This window comes from Zalophus californianus, chromosome 9, assembly GCF_009762305.2.
Source record: "Zalophus californianus isolate mZalCal1 chromosome 9, mZalCal1.pri.v2, whole genome shotgun sequence".
Taxonomy (NCBI): Eukaryota; Metazoa; Chordata; class Mammalia; order Carnivora; family Otariidae; genus Zalophus; species Zalophus californianus.
In genome coordinates this window covers 6,610,464-6,633,417 of record NC_045603.1, presented here as the reverse complement: position 1 = coordinate 6,633,417, position 22,954 = coordinate 6,610,464, and the positions used below count along the sequence as shown (strand labels likewise).

Genomic DNA, 22,954 nt, shown 5'->3' with positions numbered 1-22,954 from the left:
ACAGACCTAATTCTATGCTGGAGCTGACCATGCTAATACCTAGTGAGGCACTTTAGGCCCAGGACATACTGAGTTACTGTACCAGGTACTTCACAGACATTGATGCTTACATCCTCCGCTATGGAGACGGGGGTTCAGCAAATCCTGTGAAAAAATGCCCCAAGATCACAGCTGGTGAGTGGGAAAGCAAACTCCTGTTTTCTAGTGCCAAGTCCCACAAGGTCACTTGGAATCCTTTAAGAAAGAACAGCTCAAAGGTAGGAATAACAAATATTTATTCAGAAATGGGTAACATAGAGTCTCCTCCATCCCTTCATGTCTCTTCCTCTCCTTTTGAACAAGAGATACACGAGGAATGCGGAGGGGTGGGGGTTGGAGAGGGATGCAGGGATTGGCCCATCACCTTCTCTTCCATTTCCCATGACGACACCCTGTAGAGCAGGGGAGGCAAACAGGCTCCACCCTGCAATGTACCATATGGCCATCCAGAGGACAGGGTCCAGATGGCCAGGAGGCTGCAGCTGGGCTCACTGAACTCTGTGATCGCCAGAGCAGCCTGGCACGGGACTGGGCGGCGGGGGGGGGGGGGGGGGTAAAGCCATGCAGGCAGGGTATTTACCATCCCTACTTGAAGCAGAGTCCAAGCAGTGATCCAATTGTCCCCAGTACCTGAGAAACCAGGTCCTACTGCCTTGTAGGTGCTCTCATGGATCAGGAAGGGCAAAGTGTAGGAGGAATGTCTTCCAGCTGCTGAGAAGAACTAAGTTTGCACCCGTTCAAAGGGGGGAAAAGGAAACAAGGGAACAGAAGCAGCATTCTTTGAAAAACCAAAAGGTGGAGCACCATCAGGTACCCTCCACTGACTTCCAAGGCCTGAGCAGCCTTAGAGCTGGAGGACTGAACGGTGTTCAAAGCCTGGGTCCTTCCTGCTTACAGACCAAACTCTGGAAACACGAGTTTCCAGATTTTTCTTCACTGGGCTGGTCTCAAGCAGGCCACGAAAGGCTCTTAGTGTCTCAGGTCCCCTCTACTTCCTAGACTCGTGCCTTTCACAGTGCTCACTTGCTACTGATTCTGTAGAGCTCCCCGAGCCCTGCTGCCCAACTCGCTCCAGGTCTGCCACCTGGATTCCCTCTGTAGTCCCAACAAAGCAGCAGGAGACTGAGGAGCCTAGTGGAGCCATGCTGTCCTGGTATTCAGGCAGGGGCTGCCCCTGGGGGCTACAGTTCTGCCCCAACTCACTTGGAAGGGCTGCTCTGCTCTCTCCACGCCCTGCCTACCACCCAGCATTCCCTGCGCCCTTCACTGCCAAGGCAGGGAAAGACCCCTCTGGTCATGGAAGGATGGGGCAGTCACAACACTGGGAACGGTGCCCCTCGGTGGCAGATCGATCTGTGCCTCTCTCAGCATCCCTATCGTCCTGTAAGCATCTTGAGGCCAGAAAGGAAGAGCCAGGAGCAAGCCAGTATCTTCCATTCAAATAATCCCCAGACCCCCAGTGTCACAGAACAAGAGGGAGGCCTTTAAAAAAAAAAAAAAAAAAAAAAAAAATCCAACTAGCAGAGAGCTGGCATTTGCACCCAAACCAGGTGTGACGAGTGCCGTGCAGGCGAGACCTGGGAGGGCTGACGACGCACACCCCTCCTGGCAACGAGACCCAGAAGGCTGAGAGCTGGCGCGGGGCATACAGCAGGATGCAAGGACAGGGAAACGTGAACTCAAGAACGGACTGTGAGCCGCCAGAAGACAGCGCAGCAAGGCCTGGGGATGCTCTTCCCAGCAGAGCGGCAGCCTCACCTGCCCTTGCCACGTGGCCCTCTCCAGACCACACTGTCGAGAGCCGATCATGGCGCGAGGACAAGAGGGCTGTGGCCTGATCCCCGCCCAGGCCACCTGCAATGACCAGGCAGGTGAGTGGCGCAGCTCTCGAGCTGACCTGGCTTCCCCTAGGACGGCAGGGGCTCCCACTGCCCACTTCGTTTGAAAGTTTAAAAAAGAGAAAGGGGAGGCAACTCCTCGCCTCTTGGAGAAAAACGTGTCCTTCTTCACAGAGGCCCCTGCCCTGCATTCCACGGGGCCACAAGAAAGCCATCCAGAGAACTCAGGGTACCATTTTCAGACAAGAAATCAGTTTGGGGCTGAGATGAGGGGGAGAGACACTGAGCAACACCAGCCTACCTTGGTGATGAGGTGGAGGGAGAAGAAACAGACTACAGGAAATGTTAACGTGCAGAAGAGCACAGGGTAGAACACAACACAGAAAGATGGGTCCCGTCCAGTGAGGAAGCGCTCTACCCCCGGCGACCTTCCCAGGCTCAGGGGCCTCCAGTCCAACGGCCCATTGGTCACAAGCTTTGCTTTAGGAAACAGAGCCACCCTCCTCTGCCCCTGCTTCTGGCTGCCTCACCGCCCCCCACCCCTCCAGCTCAAAGTTTGATTTTGAATTCTGTGGGCTGTGTAGTCACAGAGGCCCCTGAAGACTTGAAGAGCGCTTTCAGGATGGTGTCAGGGTCCACTTCGGCAGGAGGGTTGGATGAGGCGGTAGAATTCACCCTGCGAGGCAGCTCAGTCTCCTTCTTCACTGAGGGGCTGTCACTCAGCCGTCTGCGGAGAGCAGAGAAGAGTCAAAATCCTTGTCAGTTTTCCCTCAGATGGGAAGGGAACCCACCATTTACTAAGTCTGTTATGAGCGCTAGGTGCTGAACATAATGCTTTTTGTACCTCCTGATCTCACGACATTTTGTAGCAAATCCATCATTTTTTAATTTGCGGATGACAAAACCGAAATGCAGCCTGTTGTGATCTGGGGTTTTAACTTTAGGAAATGCTGCATGCCCTTCAGAGACGATCACATACACATCAGCTTATTATGTATTTAGAGAAGGCTTGAAGTCAAGAAATCGGCTTCACTCTGTTTAGCCCAAACTCATTAGGCCGTAAAACCCACATTTTCCAGAATACAACTTATTCCCGGAGTGCAGCTTAAAACACTCGTCCAAATCACACAACTCATTATCTGAGGTTCAAATTCTGGTCTTTCTAAATTTCAAAGTCGGCCTGCCCCACCCCCTTGGCAAATCTAGTATCTTCCCCCGAGGTTTTGTCTCCTCGTCTATAAAAGGACGTCCTGCCAATCTACATTTCATGCATCTCAGGCTCCAAAAAAAGCCTCAGTCTGGGCCAGGCATGTTACGTGCAGGTGCGTGTCATAAAACAAGGGCCAGCAGCGGGGCCTGTCTCCACCAGAGTCTGGGACGAGGAGGTGGCATTTTCCATTCACTCGGATGGGGCCCACAGTGGAACAAAGACACACTGGTCTGCTCTCCACTCTCTTCTCGGGCATTTCTGAATTATAAAGCTGAGAACGAGGTCTAAACACTAGCCCCCTCAATCCCCTGCGGAAATGACAGGTCACTCTATACAATTCAGCACCCCGGCGGCCCACCCGGGACGGCACGCCCGGCGTCAGCACGGAGGAAGTGCCAGAGAGGAAAGTGCTGACGCAGGCACGTTATGCCGCAGAATGAAGAGAATCCCACAGAGAAAACAAGGAGAAAAGCTCCACCCAGCCCCCAGCACCGCAGCCTCTGGAACTTACAGCAGGATGGGCTGGTCTGAGGTGATAACGTTCCCGTTCATGTGAAGGTTGCACTTCATGGGCTGCCCTGAAAAAAGACAAGAAAAAAAAAGGTTCTGCGATGAAACTTTGGCTCAGGACAAAACGACAAGGGCTCCACCTCTATCACGAGGGCTCGAGGCCCCCACCGCCAGCGGCTCCGGCTCTCGACGGCTGACGGGACTGCCAGGCCCTGGGAATCCCAGGGTAGGAGGTCCACGAAACCTCAGCAAGGATGGCACCAAAGTGGAAACAGACCACACTTCTCACTTCGAGCAGGAGAGGACAGCGGAAGGAAGGGAGAACCTGAACTCAGTGTGACTCTGTCTAAACTCGTTTGTGAGGTAGCAAAGGAAGATGTTTATGCAACAAAATTAAGTGAAAGAAGAATTCAAAAGTGAACACACAGGCTTCCACTTGGTCTATGAAGGATTAACTGCTCCGGGTATTGACTGCGACGCTACTCTACACACTATGAGAGAAGTATAGCAATCACAGCACGAGAGAGGGGGGAAGAGGGAATAGAGCCATACAGGGGTAACATTTCTAATACCTCACTGGAATTAATTTAATACTCATCTGAAATAGATTCTGGTACTGTAAACCCTTGAGCAGCCATTAAGGTAGCGACTCAAAAAATAGTGAAAAATGGGGCGCCTGGGTGGCTCAGTCGGTTAAGCAACTGCCTTCGGCTCAGGTCATGATCCCAGGGTCCCGGGATCGAGTCCCGCAGAGCCCGCTTCTCCCTCTAGTCCTCCTCCCTCTTGTGCTCTCTCTCTCACACATTCTTTCTCTCAAATAAATAAAATCTTTAAAAAAATTTATATATATGGTGAAAAAAATCTTTAAAGGACCTAAAATGTCACATTAGAAAATATTCATGCAAGTGAGTGTTGGGGGGGGGGAGGGAGAAAGAATCATAAGCAGACTCCACACAGAGCGTGGAACTCAATGAGCTTGATCCCACGACCCGAGATCATGACCTGAGCCGAAACCAAGAGTCGGATGCTAAAGTGACTGAGGCACCCAGGCGCCCCAAGACAAAGGAGGTCATTTTCCAATGATCAAAGGGTCACTTCACCAGGAGAGAGCAATTATAAACATATATACAACTAACATCTACAAACATATATACAGCATCAGACCCTCAAATACACAAAGCGAGACTCACACAATTGAGAGAAGTAAACCATCACAGTTGATGATTTCAATACTTCGCTTTCAGTAACGGACAGAACCAGGCAAAAGATCGACAAGGAAACAGAAGATTCAAATAACATTATGAGCTAACCAGACCTAACAGACATCTACTAGTAACAAAATACATATTCTCCTTAAACACTCATGGAACAGAAGGAAACTTGGCAAAGTCACAAATAAATGGAAATTAAAAACAATCCTAAATAACCAATGGGTCAAAGAAGAAATCACAAGGGAATTCAGAAAATACTTTTAAAATGAATGAAAATAACAAGAGAACATACCAAAACTTATGGGATGCAGCTAAAGTACTGCTTCGAGAAAAATACATAACTATAAATGCACAGCTCAAAAAGAAGAGAAAAAGTTGGCAAATCAGTTATCTGGTAAGAGACGCGTTAACATATAAAGATTTCTTTTAAACTCAATTAAGAAGTGGGCAAACAGCCTGAACAGACATTTCTCCACGATACACCAATGGTTCATGAATACATGTAAGAAAAGATACTCAGCATCATTCACCAACAGGGAAACACAAACCGAAACCCCACTGACCGTTACACCAGTGTCGGCATCTCTACAGGAGGTCCCTGGTCCACAGGGTACTCAGTAAACACGGAAAGAACTAATCAGCGGACAAAGGGGCCTGGCAGACAGTTTCTCTGCACAGGCCATCCTGAGGTAAATAATGTGGCCGTGAGCTCAGTAAAATCAGGAGCCTGCTCCCGAGGAGCAGCGCTCACCCAGGTGCGAACCGTTAGACAAGGCTTCAGGCCTTTGAGAAATCTGTGTCCCAGCAGTAATCAGACCAACATCTGGAAGGAGGCGGCAAGTACTTTTGGTTTCCCCGGCGAGAACTCTTAAGAGAACCATCCATGGAGAAACGGTGTTTCTCTGCTCACTGGACCGAAGTCCCACGGCTGGGTGAAAACGCAGGGCCCTGCACAACAGGCGGCTCAGGGGACCACGCACGCCCGTCTATTCTTGGCGCACGGGAACCTTCCCCCCAGAGGGGCTGGGTGCGCCAGGAGTCTTCCCACCCGTCTCAGAGGGAGGCTCGCTCTGAAGGCCTGCTGCCCGAGAGCGAGCAGCGGGAGGTGAGGTGGCTGCTTTCTCCCTGACTTACCGTCCAAACACCTGTTGTTATACTTCTTATATGCAGTAATGGCATCGTCCTTCTTCACAAAGACCACCTCTGCTACCCCAGGATGGACCAGCCGAGCCCTTTTAAGGGCTCCACACACACAGAAAAGCTCCTGCAAACAACAGGAGGAGTTAGGGTTGAAGAATTTGGGGCCGTTATCCTGCCTGCCTGCCATTCACACCCCCCAGAGGGCTCCGGGTAGACTGGCAGCTGCACTCCAGTTGAATATGCCCAGCGCCCAGGATTTGGGGAGGCGCCGTTTTAGGTGGTGTCCCTGGGACATCCACAGGCCTCTCGAAGTGGGACCAGATGAGGGGACGAGCCAAGCCGGCAGCAAGCGATGGGTCTGGGCTTATAAGCCCTGGAGTCTGTGCGTCCTTCAGCAAGCCACCCCCAAAGACTTCCTGCTTCTGCACCCACTTTCTCCACAAGGATAACAGTTACAGAATTTCTCTGAGGGCCCGGTCATGAAAGGGAACGTGTAGGCTCATCAAAGGCAGTGGTAAATATGTCACTAGGGAATCTGGCAAGTTATTTAACTTCTCTGACAATGAGTCTTCTCTTCTGAAAAAAAGAAAAGGAATGGTCTCGCCTTCCTCCTAGGGTCGCTGAAAGCTCAACTGAGGGCATTTTTTAGGGCAATGCTCTGTAGGCGTGTGTTACCGCCATTATCATGTCCCCTGGCGCCCCCACCTCCTTTTACAGGGCAGGAGGGGAGGCCAGAGAAGGAAGACAATGTGGAGATGGACCACGGAGGCCAGCCAGCACCCATGCCTTATCTTCACCTGCGACTCCCTTCACAAGGCTCTCATGAGGACAGAAGAGGTTTCTGCAGAGGTCACCGAAATGTTTTTCATTATAAAGTGGAAACCGTTTAATACCAAAGCCAAGATATGGAACTGAATAATACTAAGTGTGATCCCAATTGTACTGCTGTCGTTCTCTCGGTATAACCCGTGTGGGGAAAGGGAGGGTGCCTACCGCTGGCATTCAAGCGCATGGTGATCACCACGGGTGGGCCGTTCCCACTACTCTGTATTTTCAAAGATCCTGCCTACAAAGTACCTGCCACATACTAAGTGCCCAATACACTGTAGCTATTACTACTTTATAATCAGGAAAAAAAAATGTTTTAATTCTCTATTAACTTGTCAAGTATCAGACAAAGTAGGCTACAATGCCCACTGTGTGTACCATGCACTGGGGAGCCTGCTTACTTCTCAAAGCTATCACACAGCATTCGTGTTTCACACTCAAAACCACTGTCAAACGCGGTGGCCTTTATGGGCTGTTACAGAACTTGAAACTCAGCTGCAAAGAGAGGCTGGAGTCCAGGTGCATTCCTTCTATGATCTGACAGTTCAGAGTTTAAAGGGCACCTGGGTTTTCAAATTAATGGTGGTTTTTTCGGTGCCTAAATGAAAATAAGGTGGAAGAGAAGTCCTGGCTGCATCTGGCTCTGCCCTTACCAGGTTTAGGTTTTGCCCATGACTAAGGGCGGGCCAGGCCAGGGCAATCCAGGGGGGCCAACCACCAGATAACACTGATCTGTCTCACTCCGTTTACTCTGGAATCATCATGAAAACCCCTAGAGGAGGCAGAAGTTCCAAAGACTCACAGGAAAATGGGAACCACTGGGCTGGGAACCAAGGGACTGGAGGATCCCATTCAAGACCCACCCAGCACCACGCCCTGGCCCTGGGTGAGTCGCTGTGAAGAAGAGTTAGCACAGCCAGCCCGACTGCTCTCTGTCGAAAAGACCCGCTTCCAAGGCCGGATCTTGGCTGGTGTCGGGCAGCTCGGAAATTGGGGAGGGCTCCCACCGCCCTAGGACGTAAGAGGGGCTCACCGAGCCTCATCTATGCAAATAACGTGGTTTATGCTGAACACCTGCTTTCCCCCTAGGAGTCTGGGACGCTCGTATGCAGGGGCAGGGGGAGCCTACACGACTAGTTCCTAGTAAAGACCCTGGGCACTGAGTCTGTACCGAGTTCCCTGCTTTCACGTGTCATAGCTCGTTGCTGGGGGAATAAAGTGCATTCTGTGTGACTCCACTCGGGGAGGAATCCAGAAATCTGCACCTGTATTCCCCCGGCCTCTGCCCCACGAGCCCTCCTCTTTGCGGATTTTGCTCTATATCCTGTAAGAAATCTCAGCCCCAACAGGACTCTCTGCAGAGTCCCATGAGCCTCAGGGAATTAGCGTACCTGGGGATGGTCTTGGGGCCCCTTGACACAGACCTGAGAGCTAGAATCCTGGCAGGACACAGTACTCACCACAATGTCTTCCTCAGTGACTCGAGGGTGCAGATTGTTCACGGTCATCTTGGTGCCTTCCAAAGGGCTGAGGACAGGCTGCCAGACAAGACAGTTCCCAGAATCAGACAACAGCTGTGCGCTCAGCAGCAGCACGCGAGTGACCAGGAAGGCCCAGAGGAAAGCCCCCTAGGGAGCCTGTCACAGTCACGCCCCACCACAACGCTCAGGGCCCGAAACGCTCTCGCCACCTCCGAGATATGCCCGACACTCGCAGGCCTCTGAGCCTCCGCATGGAATGCCAATCATGTGTCAAGACCCACCCAGCTCAGGTGACACTTTCTCCTTAAAGCCTTCCTGACTTGCCCAGTAAATCAAATGCTCTTTCCTCACTGCTCCCAGCAGCTCTCCTCGGGGCAGACCTCTGTTCTATCACCAGCGTTGCTCGGTCTGCAGCTCCGTTTCTTCTACTCGCCCGCAAGCTTGTGGAGGGCAGGGGTTGCTGAGGCTTGGTTTACTCATTTGTAAAATGGAGGTGACAACGCCCACCTCACGGAGGTGCTGCGAGGACTCAACAGGGTACACACAACACACAGCCCACCCAGCACAGGCTGACTCTCAATGGGTGCAGTTGCTTCCCCTCCTTCACCTTCACCTCACCTCAGCAGGTGGGAGCTCTTTCGGGGGCTCCTCCTTGTTCACTAGTGTCCGAGACATGCTGGTCAAGGCTTTTGTTCGAACAGAGGAGGGGAGGGCAGGAGCTGTGTATGCATCATTCTGAACCACTTTGGTGAGAGGGAGGGCCTTAGACACAGAGAACTTGGAACTGCTCAGTCCGGCCTAAACAAAGAGGCAGACAGGAATCTGAGAAGCTAGAGAAGAAGGCAAGAGAGAAGCCCTATGGGGCCGACAACGCCCACCCCCAAGGCCTCCCAGCTCCCCAGCTCCATTAGAGACTGGAGCCAAAAAGGCTGCCTGTGACTTCCCCCAAGGAAGAGGCTGGAGGAGAGAAACGCAGTCTGCCCACGTGCTCACAGAAGCCACGCTCCAGTGCAGGAAACCCCTGGGGAGAAACTTCCACGCAGGCCTGACCTGGAGCCACAGGCCTACCCAGACCACTGAAATTTTTTGAAAACCCTATGATTTGGGCCTAAGCAGAAGGCCAAAAGCTTAAAGTTCATTCCCAGATATGTCTCTATCACAACGGGCTGATCATCAGCTCTGAGCTGGCCTGGCAGAGGAACCCACTCTTCAGAAGGTCTAGACTCCCAGCTTCTTGGTTCCTGTTTCTGCCACACGGAGGCATCATGCGTAGCCCTGGCCTGGCCGGCTCCCAGACCGTGAGGGACATGTTGGCAGAGTCGCCGTGCAAGCCAGCAGAAACTGTTCCCTCCCTCCCCTGCCCCCCCAACCGGGGATGGGGTCCTTTGGAAATATAAACAAGGAAACTCCTTGGTATGAATGTATCTGAAGAAAAACATGTATGAGGCAGAAACAGCAGGTGACCTTGCTGATTGAAGACAGTGCCTGCAAGGTACTGACTCAGGAAGAAGGGAGGGCTGAAGCCGCCAGAGGGGCAGAGTATGGGGCAGGGTTGGTTCACCAGCTCCTCCGAAGCAAATGAAATGTCTTCCAGGGCCCCACATTTCTTAAACTGCTTTTTGATTATTGACGGCCAGTACAGTATGATACGTGTGGCCTGGGAGGCAGACTGTGTAAACATGACTCTTAGATCCGCTACTTATAAGCTGGGTGATACTGAACATGTTTTAACCTCTCTGGGCCGATCCCTCACCTGTAAAATAGGACTAATAACAGCACCCACCTTACTGGGTAGGAGAGTAGGGGAGTCTTAAATTAGTTAACACAAATTCTGCATTCTTTCAAGTAGGGTGAGCCAGGAACTGAGCCAGCTGACCGCTCCCCTGGTAGTGGACCTTAGCAGTTCAACCAGTGCAAAGGCCCAGCCCCTTCTAAACCATTCAGCTTTAAGAACTTCAGCGGTAACCAGGAAACAGGGCCATACACTCAGTGCGGTGACAAAAACAGAGTCTTTGGGCCTCTGAGGGCCAAACAAAGGCACTTGGCTCGGTGCCCCCTGGCTGCCCTCCCTGTCATGGGCTATACCCACTGCTGCTGGCCACCCTGATGGTCCCAGATACCGCTCTTGTTCCTTCTCTGCGTGGAATCTGCCCAGCAGCCTAGTCTAGCAAGCTTGCCCGGCATGCAGGCTGCACCTGGTGGGGCGCACACGAAAGGTGCAGCTTATTCCTGCTAACACACCAACTGAGGGGATCCGGTGTCAAGAACGGGCCGGAGCTGGTGAACATGGAGGGAAGGGGACATGCAGAACGTCCTGCCACAAAGGAAAGAAAACGCGATTCCCTCCCCTGGGACCTCACATTTCCCCTGCAGGGTCTCAAACAGCAAGCGGAAGCTGCAGCCCAGCACCTCACTAGCTGTGGGGCCTCGAGCACAGAACTGGACCCCCTGGTCTCAGCATGTATAAGCCAGGGATTGCATCTGCATTAGCAGTTCTGAAATTCTTACGACCCACACGAAGAAAGATTTCTGAATTGAAAGGCCGTACTCTCCACCACCTCGCCCATCCACCGGACCAGATGCACACAGTGAGTGCAAGGAAAACATAAAATGTCTTACCACGTGGTGGAGAAAGCCACCCGAGGCTGCAAATTTCATCTGTTTACTAGGAATGGGAGCTACAGAGTCATCATCATCTTCCAAATCATATAAATTCTGAAAAGAAAGAAAAAAAAGCTAACATGGCCTGCAGGCCCTCAAAGAACATTTGGAGCAAGAACAGCAAGACACATGGAGCCAGTAGCCGGAAGGAGAAGTGGGTGGCGGGAAGGGGAGGGCCAGGGGAGACCAGCCCGGGAGTCAAATCCTCACAGGCCAGCTCTCCACCCACAAGGGCCCAACAAAAGTGCTGCAACCTCCACGTACACGAGAACTACCTTTCCACAAGCAGGCAACACCTAGAAACACCTTAAAACATGTATTTATAATCAGTTTAGAAATTTCACTGTTGGCAGTCCGGCCTACAGAAATAAATCCAAACCCCAGAAAGAGCTTTAGCCACAAAGATGTTCACAGAAGGATTTCTAACAGTGAAAATTAGAGGAAAATGGCTTAAATAAACTGGAACATCAACTCAATGGATTATGCAGTTAGTAAACATGTTTAGAGTAAATGTGAATCACAGGAGTGCTTGAGTTATAAAGTGAAAACAGAAAGACACAAAATTGGATAATATAATAATACACGCACAACTACAGCTAGGCATTAACTCAATAATAGTGACACTTAAAAACACAAAAAACCAGAAGGAGCCAGGGCAGAATTTCAACAGCAGTTGGCTTTGGAGAGCAGAAGCACAAGAACTTTTTTCCTTCTTATTCTTTCTGTATCTTGCAACTGTTCTACATTAAGCACATACTACTTTAATAACAAAAAAAGAGAAGACTTTCAATTTGCCTCTCTGCCCCTTACATACCCACCCCCCACTGTAAGTTTTTTTTTAATTTTTATTTTTTAAACTCATAAACTGCAGGGGCTCCTGGGTGGCTCAGTTTGTTGAGTGTCCGACTCTTGGTTTTGGCTCAGGTCATGATCTCAAGGTTGTGGGTTCTGGCAGGGACTCTGCTTGGGTTCTCGCTCTCCCCCTGCCCCTCCGCCCGTTCGCACGCACTCTCTAAAATAAATCTTTGAAAAAATAAAAATAAAAGTAAATAGGGACGCCTGGGTGGTGCGGTCGGTTAAGCGTCTGCCTTGGGCTCAGGTCATGATCCCAGGGTCCTGGGATCGAGTCCCACATCGGGCTCCCTGCTCGGCGGGAAGCCTGCTTCTCCCTCTGCCACTCCCCCTGCTTGTGCTCTCTCTCTCTGACAAATAAGTAAATAAAGATAAATAAAAATTTAAAAATAATCATAAACTGCAAAAACCCAAATGTAATCCCTCCAATTCCTCAAATTGGGAGCCCTGGGCCAGGCCTCGTTAATCCACCCAGTGGAGCTGCTCAAAGCACACGCACGCTCACGCCCACACGCTCACAGTCTCACTCTCTCACCTGCTTGGCCGGGTGGTTATTGACAACGTTGATCCTCATTCCAGCAGGATGGGTGTGCAGCGGTGCCATGACCTTCTGCTGGGGAACCTAGAAACACACAGAGATCGTGATTCATCCCCAGGGGTCCACACGTGTTCTCCACGAGAATCACTGAACCTGAAATATGGTGGCCCTCAGCTGTGGCCTGTGGTAACCTCCAGAGTGCCTCGTGCCCAAAGCAGGAGTGACAGGAAGCCTCGGCGTCCTGCTCAGCGAACCTGGCTCAGTAAGCGTTCGCCGCCACCGCTGTTCCTGTTCCCGAAGTCGCCGTGACCACTGAGTGCTGTCTGCATTTCCTTCGGCGGCTGTGCAAGCGGCCAGTGCCCTGGATGGGGGGCCGGGTCTGACCAGGCCCCTGTCCTGGACCTCCCACGGACAACTGTGTTAACTCTGGGCACAGTAATTCACAGCCCTGAGACCCAGAGTCTTTTATAAAACTGGGGTAGTGGTCCCAGAGTTGCTGTAAGAGATGAATTAGGTGCTATGGGTGAAGTGCCCGCCACACAGCACACGCCCCACGAGTACCTTGTCTTCTCCCCTCTTCCCCGCATCACGAGCTCACCGGAGAAAGTCACTTACTTTTTCTGGAGCCCCCTTTCTTCTCCATAAAACTAGATTAAAACCTTGCCTCCCTCATACAGTTACTGTACAAACACTTGGGAGAAGTGTCATTTTGCCCCAACACTCCAGGCCCCCGCTCCCTGCCTGAATCCACAGTTGTTCCTGGCTCCCCAGGAATATATGGCAAGAGTCACACCTAACCTGGATGGTTTTGGTGAGCTTCAGGGCAGGGGTCACTGTCCCGATGGGTGGGCTCAGGAAGGTGGCTGGGGAATTCCGCTTCAAGCTGATCTTCTCGCGGGCATCGGCCACCTGGCGGGGCTTCGGGGGCGCCGTGCTCTGCTGCTTGCGCGAGTTCAGCATCTCTCTGGCATCCTGCACTTTCCCTTTGATCCGGAACCGAGCATCTTTTTGCAAAAGCTTTTCCCGGGCATCCTTGACTCCCAGCTTGAGCCGGGCGTCCGAGAGGCCAATCTTCTGCCGGGCATCAAATCTCTGCTGGAAGGTGGCAGTGCGGGCTGGCTGGCTGAGGAGGCTCTGCTGGATCCCAACACGAGATCGAACACCTCCGACTCCTGGTCTGGCATTGAGACTGCAAGTAAAAATGGCAATATTAAGCGGATCTGGGTTATCAATAGTAGCCCACGGAAGTAGAGTCGTTGTAATACTGGGAACAGGGGGGAGTTCCTGGAGAAACCAGAAATCTGCTCGCTGAGGAAACAATTAAACCTATATTGAAACTTTTCTTCCTAGTTTATGGCTTTTAACTTTGCCTTGCAAAGAAAATGAGGAAGAAGGGCCTGGTGGTTTCAGTCACTTAGGTAAGACTGTTTTGCTCCCTAGACCAGGTATTCTGAGACACCATTAGGGACAATAACCTACACATGATGCTAGTCAAAAAAAAAGCATATCCCCCCCCCCCAAATATCCTAACCCCACACACCTGAAGAGCAACTTCAGTCTCCAAAGCTCTTCCACAGCCGTGCTCTCAGTCACCCCCCCAGCACTCTGTGAGGTGGGCCAAACAGGCCTAGAGAAGAAATGATTAACGAAAGGTACCCGGCATGCTCCTGGCAGCCCAGGCCTCCGGTGCCGGCCGATGCCCCTCTGGGCTGGGAGCGGAAGCTAGCCCGCTAACAGACTGAACACACAAGGACTTGGTAGGAAAGAAAAACAGTCACTGTCTGAGTTGTTTCCAAACACCAAACGTGTGGGTATTTCCCTCACATCAACTGTTCTTGAACTCTCTGGACACCGGCTGGGTGTCCTACAATTCAATTCTGACACTATTACCCAGAGTCAGCACAAGAGACTGCCCTCACTTCAGATGCCAGTCCCAAGTCCTGGGCTTCCCACACTTCTGACAGACTAGCTAAAATTGAGGAGACCCACACCCCCTCCTCAAGTTTGAGAATTTGCTAGAATGGCTCAGAGAACACAGCAAAAACAGTTTACTTACTAGTATCAGTTTATTATAAAGGACACAATTCAGAAACAGTCAAATGGAAGAGAGGCATAAGGTATAGGGGAAGGGGTGTGGAGTTTCCATATCCTCTCTGGGGGCACCACCCTCCCAGCACATAGCTGTGTTCACCAACCCAGAAGCTCCCCCAAATTCCATTGTAGAGGGGGTTTTATGGAGGTCCCATTATGTAAGCAAGGTTGACTGAATCACTGGGCGCTGATGACTGACTCAATCTCCAGCCCCTCTCCCCTCCCTGGGGGGTAGGGAGTAGGGTAGGGCGCGGGGCAGAGCTCCAAGTTCCAACTAATCATGCCAAGGTCTTTCTGGCAACCACCCCCATCCTGAAGCTATCCAGGGGCCCATCAGGCATCACCTCATTAGAACATAAGATGCTCCTACTACCCTTGTAACTCAGGAAACTCCCACGAGTTTTAGGAACAGAGTTTTATCCCAGGAACCAGCGATAAAACCAAGTATGTATTTATCATACTCACCACCAACAAGAACGTCAAATTCAGAAACTGTTAAGATTGGAAATGAACTAAACTCCATTAAACAGGCCCCATTTGCTTGTGGGGTTCCTCTGTTGGCCCTTCAGTGGCCTGTGAGCAAAGCGAAGACCATTCCAAGTACAATCCTGGAAGTCCTTCCTGGTGTCTGCAGGCTGCTCCCTCGCTCCACCTGCCCACCACACCACGAGGCCGCTCTACACCGGCCTCTCGCAGCAGGTACCCTTGCCCGGGGACTTCGGCTCCCAAGGCAACATCTCCTCTTGGGGAAACCCTCCCTCACTGATTCTTCCAGGACAACCCTCCTTTGTGCCTGTAACTACATCTGCTTGTTTTCTCTTCCCCATTGGACTGGGAAGGGGGAGGATGGGCCCAGTGCTTTCTAAGTGGTGTTGAACCCTGACTGAGCATTAGAAACTCCTGTGGAACTGCTTAAAAACACAGCTGTCCAGACCCCACCCCACAGCTACTGAATCTAAAATCTGGGTGAAGGCCTGGGCATCTGCATTTTTTACCCCACAGGCAATCCTGGATGACGGCAGCGTTCAGAATCTCTGACCTGGTGTTAGAAGGCAAAACTCTACGGAACAGTCAAGTTCCTATACTGTTTCCCACATCTGTGTCCAGGCCTCCCCAGAGGCCTCCTGCACACTGGCCAAGTCAGCGAATGCTCCTACTGCCTCACCTTTCCCCAACTGATGGGAGGGAGACTATCCACCAGCTCCTGTGCTAACAGCAGGAGCATAGCCAAGGTACCAGTAAAGGCAAATCTGGACCTTCATCTTGTTATCCTTTGACCAGTGGAAACGCCTGCTGTCTCCAGTATGCTAGAGGACTGCCTAAGGCAGTGATGCACATACCAATTTTCTTTGAAAAATGGCAAGTTACTTTAGAATTCAATTACTTTCCAATGGGTCTACACAAGAACTGGGTGGAAGAGAGAGGGAAAGGGTCATTTACAGAACTGGTCAGTTAAGGTGGGGTGGGGTGGGGTGCCCTACTTGCTGGTCCTATTTTCTCCTGTAAAGGAGTGGGTTAAAAAAAAAAAAAAAGGCAAGGTCAAAAGGAATGGGTGTTTAGGGAGTTCAGTAAGCACAAATTAGGGAGACGGCAACAGATGCGTGTGGCAGACAGCACCCGCCCGCCCCTGGAGCAGCCCACCCTCGGTTTCATAGTCTGCAAGGTCTTGACAATAGTGGGGCTATGCACTGTAGCGGCACCAAAACCCATAGCTTGAGGGGTCCCTGGAAATTATGAAGGGCACACAAACTTCTTAATAAAGCCCAACCCCCAGGGCCAAGTAGCAGGTGAGGTAACCCCACTGGTTTGTTTAAGTGCTTTCAGCTCCCTACATCTGTTGATGATGCCCATCAAAGAAATGCAACAGGCTATCAGTTCGGACCAGGAGCTACTACTGAAGGCCTACTCGTAAACTGGGGAAAAGGGTTTTTTTTTTTTTAGATTTCACCCATTTATGTGAGAGAGAGAGAGACACAGCGAGAGAGGGAACACAAGCAGGGGGAGTGCGGGAGGGAGAAGCAGGCTTCCCGCCGAGCAGGGAGCAGGATGCGGAGCCAAAGGCAGCCGCTTAATGACTGAGCCACCCAGGCGCCCCGGGAAAAGGATTTTGATCAACATTTACTGTCCAGATCCGGACGAAACCAGCGTTAGCGGAAAGCACTCCAGACAAAAACTGTTCACTTACCACGCATGGGGCCTCTCTGAAGCCAGAGGCCTTGGCTGGGAAATCAAGTCACCACAAAGAGCATGATGGTAGGGGCACTGCTGTTCCAGGACGGGGAGGACCAAAGCCTCTGGGGACGCTGCATACAACCAGATGCCCGTAGGGCTGAGAGGGCTGGGGAGAGCCGAGTGTGCCCCAGGCCCTGGGCACAACACCCCACAGCCCACAGCTTACAGCCTCCTGGCCCTCGCAGCTCTGGTGGGCCCCTTCTGCCCTCAAGAGCGTTCCCTCACTTCTCCCTTAGCACTTCCACAGTCCGAGGCACCCTCCCTGGGGCAGTTGAACCTTGGACACAAGTGCCGCAGAGGTGCTTACTGTGCTGAATCACAAGGCTCTGTTTCCAAGCCTGCACCTCCTGCAGGACGAGGAGCCTCTCCTGCATCTCCTTGCCTGGGGCAACCCCGCACCAGGCGGATAAAAAAAAGGCTCAAAGAGCTTTCCTTTTATTTATTTATTTATTTATTTTTTATTGTTATGTTAATCACCATATATCAAAGAGCTTTCCGGTCCTGAGCACCCGCCAAGTGCCAGGGACCCTACAGGGCCTCCCTCCCCCGGAACTCCTCCTTTCACCCTCCCAACCTTGAGAATGAGGCTGCCAAGCACATGTGACAGGTGAGGAGGCCCTGCTGAAGGCCACTCCGGGCTTGCCCGTATCTAGTTAGAGCGCATGGGTCAAAAATAATGACCAGAACTTGAAGAGTTAAAGAGGGGGTGTGCTGTCCCCAGGCTGAGGAACAGCTCACACAGCCACACGCTCTAGTGACCAGAGGGTGAGAAGAGGTCCACCTGGGGGCGGGAGGGGACGTGGCAGGGAGGCAGGAGCGCGAGGAAGCTACTTCCCGGGTTACACCAGTTCCTTCAACCCCTTTCATGAGCAGCTCTAGCGGCCTCAGTGCTCAGGCTTTTCATCATCACGGCTCCTCCTCCCGCATGAAGAGACGGCTGTTCATCCCAGCAGGCAGCAGCGCCGGGAACAAGGCAGGCATTAGTCATCAGGAATTTTTCAAATAAACACTCCTGCTAGGAGTGGGTCTCCAAAACACAGAGCTCGTGGTGTTACCCTCCTGTTCCAAGAACTGCCGAGGGCTCCCTAACAAAGCCCAAGCCCTCGGCGGAGCCTCTGGTCTGGCCCCAGCTTCTGCCCGCAGCCTCACCTCCCACTGCACAGTCTCTGATGTTCCCAAAACACATTCTCCACGTTGGGCCTCAGTCAACGTTGGGGAGGGGGCGGGGGAGGCGTGGAACAAGGCTCTGCACTGCCCCACCCGGCCACACAGACACAATGCACCCCCGCCCTGCTTCCAGGGCCCCACTAGGTGCTCCACGGGGTCCTGGGAAGAGCACTGTGGGTGAGAGGGCCAGGGTCCCCACTGGAACTTCGCGCTCTCTGCCAGACCCCGACCACAGCTGGCTCTGGACAGATGTCTAGTCTGAAGGATTCAGGCCTTTGAGGGGGGCCCCGGATTACTATTATAAAGTGGATTTTAATCCATGGGGTCTTTGGGTTAGAGTTACGTGTACTGAGTACTAGTTACGTGTAACTAGAGTTACGTGTACCTTTACAAGAAGAAAACACAGATTAGTTCTGTTACAGAGAGTCAACCCTCGATTAGGTGCTTCACAGACACATCCCCTTACCCTCCAAGAGAGTCTTGTGCAGATGTTTTGTTTTAAATCCCATTTCTTCCCCTCCAAGTTACATAACAACTAATTTTCCTCCTCTGTGTTTTAGGTCTACATTTCCTTTATCTTACTTCAACAAGGAAACAAGCAAGGAATACCCGGACCAGAGCCCTGGCCTGAACTGAAAAGTTGACCAACTCCCTTCCCCACGGCTCCAAGGACTCCCCAGACAGGGCAGCTGGGCCAGAGCTGCTCAACCCCACCACACTCATGGTCCGACCATCCCACGAAGGCTGCCTGCCACCTTAGATGAGCCTTCTCTAACTAGGAGGTGGCAGTGGACAGACAGCGATCTTCTGAGAGCTCAACAAATCAAACCACAGTGGGTGACTTTGCAAACTTGACCAGCAGTACTCACAGCTTCAGGAAAAAAACGACAAGAAGAACAGGCCCGCACTGCAGGTGGTGCCCTGTGCTGTCCTGGGGAGACTCATCCATGGGTCCTGGGCATGGAGGACAGTGCCTCACCCTAGCTGAGTGAGGTATCACTCAAAACTCTCCCTTTCTCTATTTTCACATTAATCATGGAAATCTTTTGATGATTAATTGGGGCCCAGGTAATAATAATGATAACGACCCCTTTCTTGACTTACATGGTGTGATGAACACAAAACCCAACGGCTGCTCTAAAGAACAAGCACATTCCATGACCTGTGGGCAAACAGGTTATTTACACTTACTTCCACAGTTTCTTCTGCTATTTTCACTAAAACGAATAAAGTTTTTGGAGATCATCACTGGTTCTACTTAAATGACCAAGCACAAAGTTCCTCCTGGGACCTCCACGCAATGCCATTCCCTGGTTCCCAGGAAGGGTAGAGTTCTTCCAGGAGGCACGTAAGACAGAATATGCTTACTGTAGGAAATTAGCTTAGACCTTTCAGTTCTTGACAGGGATGCCCTGGACGTAGTCTTCATTGTCTTTGCAAGCAAAAATAAAAATGAAGTTTCCACCAGGTTTAACCCAAACACAGCATGCAGACCAAACTAGTATGTAGAGTCTGATGCATGTTCCCCCAATCCAACCTTCATGTTAACGGCTAGGCAATATTCTCTCACATATTCTCACACAAAATTGGAATGTTACTTCTTTATTTAAAAGCCTTCAATAATGATGATGAGAGCTAACAGCTACTGGACACTTAGAACCATCAGATACTTTTAAAAGTACTTTAGATATATGAATTCACTTAGTCCTAACAATCACCTAACAAAATAAACATTATCTACATTTTATAAACGAGAGAGGTATGGAATGGTTAAGTAACTTGCATAAGATCATGTGGAGGGGCGCCTGGGTGGCTCAGTCGGTTAAGTGTCTGCCTTCAGCTCAGGTCATGATCTCAGGGTCCTGGGATCGAGCCCCAAGTCAGGCTCTCCCTGTTTAGCGGAGAATCTGCCTCTCCCTCTGACCCACCCCCCTCTCATGCTCTCTCTCTCAAATAAATAAAATCTTAAAAAAAAAAAATCACATGGAAAATGAGAGAAGGGAATCGAAACTTCACAGTTTGACTCTAGGGCTCCAATGCTTACCTATTGCCCCCCCCATCGGGGAGGGGTTTGGGCTTCTACTCCTTTAAAAGAAAGATCCACGAAAACTGCCCTCATTTGCTGAACCATTACTACTGGTAAAAACTTTACACATTTTTATATTCTCATACTCGATCTCCTCACAACCACCTGCCAGGAACCATTACTACAAATGAGGAAACGGCCCAGCTCAAAAGTCATCTTGCCAGGGAGGCACAGAACCCAACAGGCCCACCAGGGCACCACGTCTGCCTGGTTGCACAGCTCCCGTTCATCCCATGGATCCCACCCGATGCCCAACACCAGACCGCACACCTGGGCGCCAAGAAAGTACAGACCCAACAGACAGTAACAGACCACCTGCAGTCAGGAACCGAGGGGAGTGACTGCAGAAAGAGCATGTCCTGGGAAACTGGTTCATTCAGCCACTGTCCAGCAAACCTATGAAACCCAGACAGACTTCGAAGTGGCCAGAGGACTCAGCACCAACTCCACACCAGTTATTAGAGGGAAGACCTAGGAGAGACCTACTCACACAGCAGAACTACTCACAGAGCACAGACTGAGTAAACTAATGCTTCCTGTGTGCCTGTTACGAACGAACCCAGGTGAAGGGCTGGCTGGTGAATTACGTGGTGGCGGCAGGTGCAGCGGGTATGCGTGTAGGGGGCTGGGGGTGGGGGAATACATTTCAGTTAGCAACAGAAAGGATCTATTTTCTAGCCACCCGCACACAGGAGGTATTAGTAAACACCTGCTAAGTGAATGACGTCTGAGAAACAGTATCTAACATCTTTACAGCCCGTTTACAAAGACACTTGAACTAATGCAACGTGTGCTGGAGAACTACTGGCCGGCGTCCCACTTCTTCATACAGGTGAACCGGCCCTCACAAAGGCTGGAAATGACTAACAATATTTAAGGGTCCAGAGGAAATTTGGGGCACAGCGCCGCAAATCATCTTCTCACTCAGATCCAGAACAGTCTTCTCCGACAACTCGGAGCTACAACCATCACGAAGCTCTAACCTCCAGTCCCACCATTTTTTTTTTTTTTTGCCCAAGCCTGAGGCCAACTAGAAGGTACTCAGCCCCGACTCTCAGCTCTTCGTGGCCTCGAGCAAGTCACCCACTCTACATCTCCCGGCCTCAAGCTCTCTGTCTGCAAAATGGGGAAAATATCACTACCTGGCCGATACGGTGGCGAAAAGAGCAACTGGGACAGTAGTTACATGAAAGCGCTTACAGAACTTGAAACGCCGCGCAACGGAGGCAAGTGTTTCATAGAGGCGGCAGAGCGGGGAAGCGCACCTGGGATTTGGGAGTTAAGGTCTGGGTCTCAGCTTCGGCGGTAACAAGCAGAGTCTGAGCAAGTCACTTCCCCGCTAAACTTCACTCGTCCTAACTCTAAGGCCGCGCGGAGATGGTGGAGCAGCGGGACCCGAGGGCCAGTCTTCCCAGGGGAGGGGGCTGCGCCGGGGCAGACCTTCCGGACCCCTCCCCCCACGGGACGCCCACCCCCACCCCCACCCCCACCCCCAGGGCCGCTCCCACGAAGGGGGCGCCCCAGCCTCGCCGCCGCCGCCGCCGCCGCCGCCGCCGCCGCCAGCGGCCCCGCCGGCCTCCCCGGAGCGACGGCGCTTCCAACCAGTGCGGACGGCCGAGCGGCTGGGCCCGCGGCGGCGGCGGGGCCGGGCCAATGAGGAGCGCGGCTACGGCAGGGGGCGGGCGCAGACGGCGCTCCGCGTCGCTCCCGGGCCGCTCCCTCCCCTGCCCCGAGCCCCGCTAGGCTACCGGCCCTGAGCACCGGAGGGAGAAAAGGCCGCTCACCGCCCCTTCGTCGCAGCCCCGCGCTTCCGGATGAGCTCGTCCAGGGAGATGTCCGCCATCTTGCACTGCCGAGCGAGCCGCGAGCAGCTTAGGCTCCCTCGGCCCTCGAGCCCGCCCCTTCGGCCGCTACGGAGCAACTAGCTGCTTCCGGCGTGCGGCCCACGAACTCTCGCGACAGCTCAAACCGGGCAAAAACCGGAAGGGGCGGGGAGGTCCCGTGAGCCTTTGCGACGCCAGCTGCTTATCTGCATACGGCGGTCGGCGCAACTATCGTTGGGGGTTCTCTCTAGACACCAAATAAAATGGAAAGCGATATAAACAACTAACTAAATGAATAAGACAAACTACAAAGGAACTGGGTTCTTAGTTCAACGGTCCACTCTGATACTCACCGTAGGGATAATGAGAATGGGATTCATTACCCAGCAAGTAACACATAAAAATCTTCATGCCTTAAACTTATGAGTAAGGAAAATAACGATTCGGGGTGACGCCCGAATCCTCACTGCTAATGTGAGACGAATTTTTGAGCGGGTAAAGGTTGCCCCTAAGGTGACCCGCCTACTTTGCGGGATGCCTGGGAGTTGCGATCTGCCCGTCCTTTCCCCCCCTTTAACACTAGAAAATTAGACGGAAGAGCTGAAGTTGGTGAGCAAGTTTAGAGAGGTTTTTTTTTTTTTCCTATTTTCAAAGAACTGTTATTTTTGTGGTTTTTTTCAGGGGAGAGGTGGCATCAGACCTGCACCGCTTTCGCTACACCCTCGGTTGTTTGCTATTTGTGACCAGCGAAAGTCCCTTTTCCCGTATGGTTCGTGAATCTTAGGTGGGCCATCTTACCCAGTTGTATGAAACTTCGCTCTGTAATTACAGTGTAAGGCCAGCCGCTCGTTTGTGGGTGAGAATTACCGAAAGATACCTGTGACTGCAGGGTGCATGCAAAATAGGCGCTCATTTTGCGGCTCAGCCGGCGAGAGCTGCGCGAACGCCTGCGTCACGTCCCACGACCCGCCCTTCTCGGCGGCCTGACTCTCAGGAGCAAATTGCCTCACCTCGTTGCGCTTCGGTCGTCCCGATCTATAGAATGGGGCAAATGACAGGTCGTTGCGAGGGTTTAATAGGCTGATTGTAAAAATCTTCCATACGTAGAATTGCCTTCTCTATGATGCGGCTCCAGGACCCAGCACTAACCTTGGCACGAGGTAGATGTTCAGTACATGTTTGTTGCCTCAATCGATTACGCAACGTCTTTAGAACAGCAAAGAGCATTACTGTACTCTGTGAGTTAT

The 22,954-nt window shown here is 51.9% G+C and overlaps 1 protein-coding gene and 1 non-coding gene across 3 annotated transcripts; one reads left to right on the top strand and one right to left on the bottom strand.

Moving 5' to 3' along the window:
* Positions 1–264: 264 nt before the first annotated feature.
* Positions 265–21,807, bottom strand: POLDIP3 (DNA polymerase delta interacting protein 3). 2 transcript variants are annotated; one of them, XM_027594745.2, is made up of 9 exons: positions 21,669–21,807; positions 13,107–13,497; positions 12,306–12,392; positions 10,877–10,972; positions 8,876–9,055; positions 8,237–8,314; positions 5,943–6,072; positions 3,599–3,665; positions 265–2,604 (listed from the first exon to the last, which is right to left on the bottom strand). In XM_027594745.2, exons 1-9 carry the CDS (start codon positions 21,725–21,727, stop codon positions 2,427–2,429), a joined length of 1,266 nt encoding a protein of 421 aa, XP_027450546.1. In that variant the 5' UTR covers positions 21,728–21,807; the 3' UTR covers positions 265–2,426. The 2 variants fall into 2 exon arrangements, with proteins under 2 accessions (XP_027450546.1, XP_027450547.1); XM_027594746.2 differs by lacking the exon at positions 8,876–9,055.
* A 309-nt stretch (positions 21,808–22,116) lies between these two features.
* Positions 22,117–22,266, top strand: LOC113923314. The gene has a single exon (XR_003520292.1). It is a non-coding gene; the product is annotated as a U12 minor spliceosomal RNA (small nuclear RNA).
* The last annotated feature ends 688 nt before the right edge of the window (positions 22,267–22,954 follow it).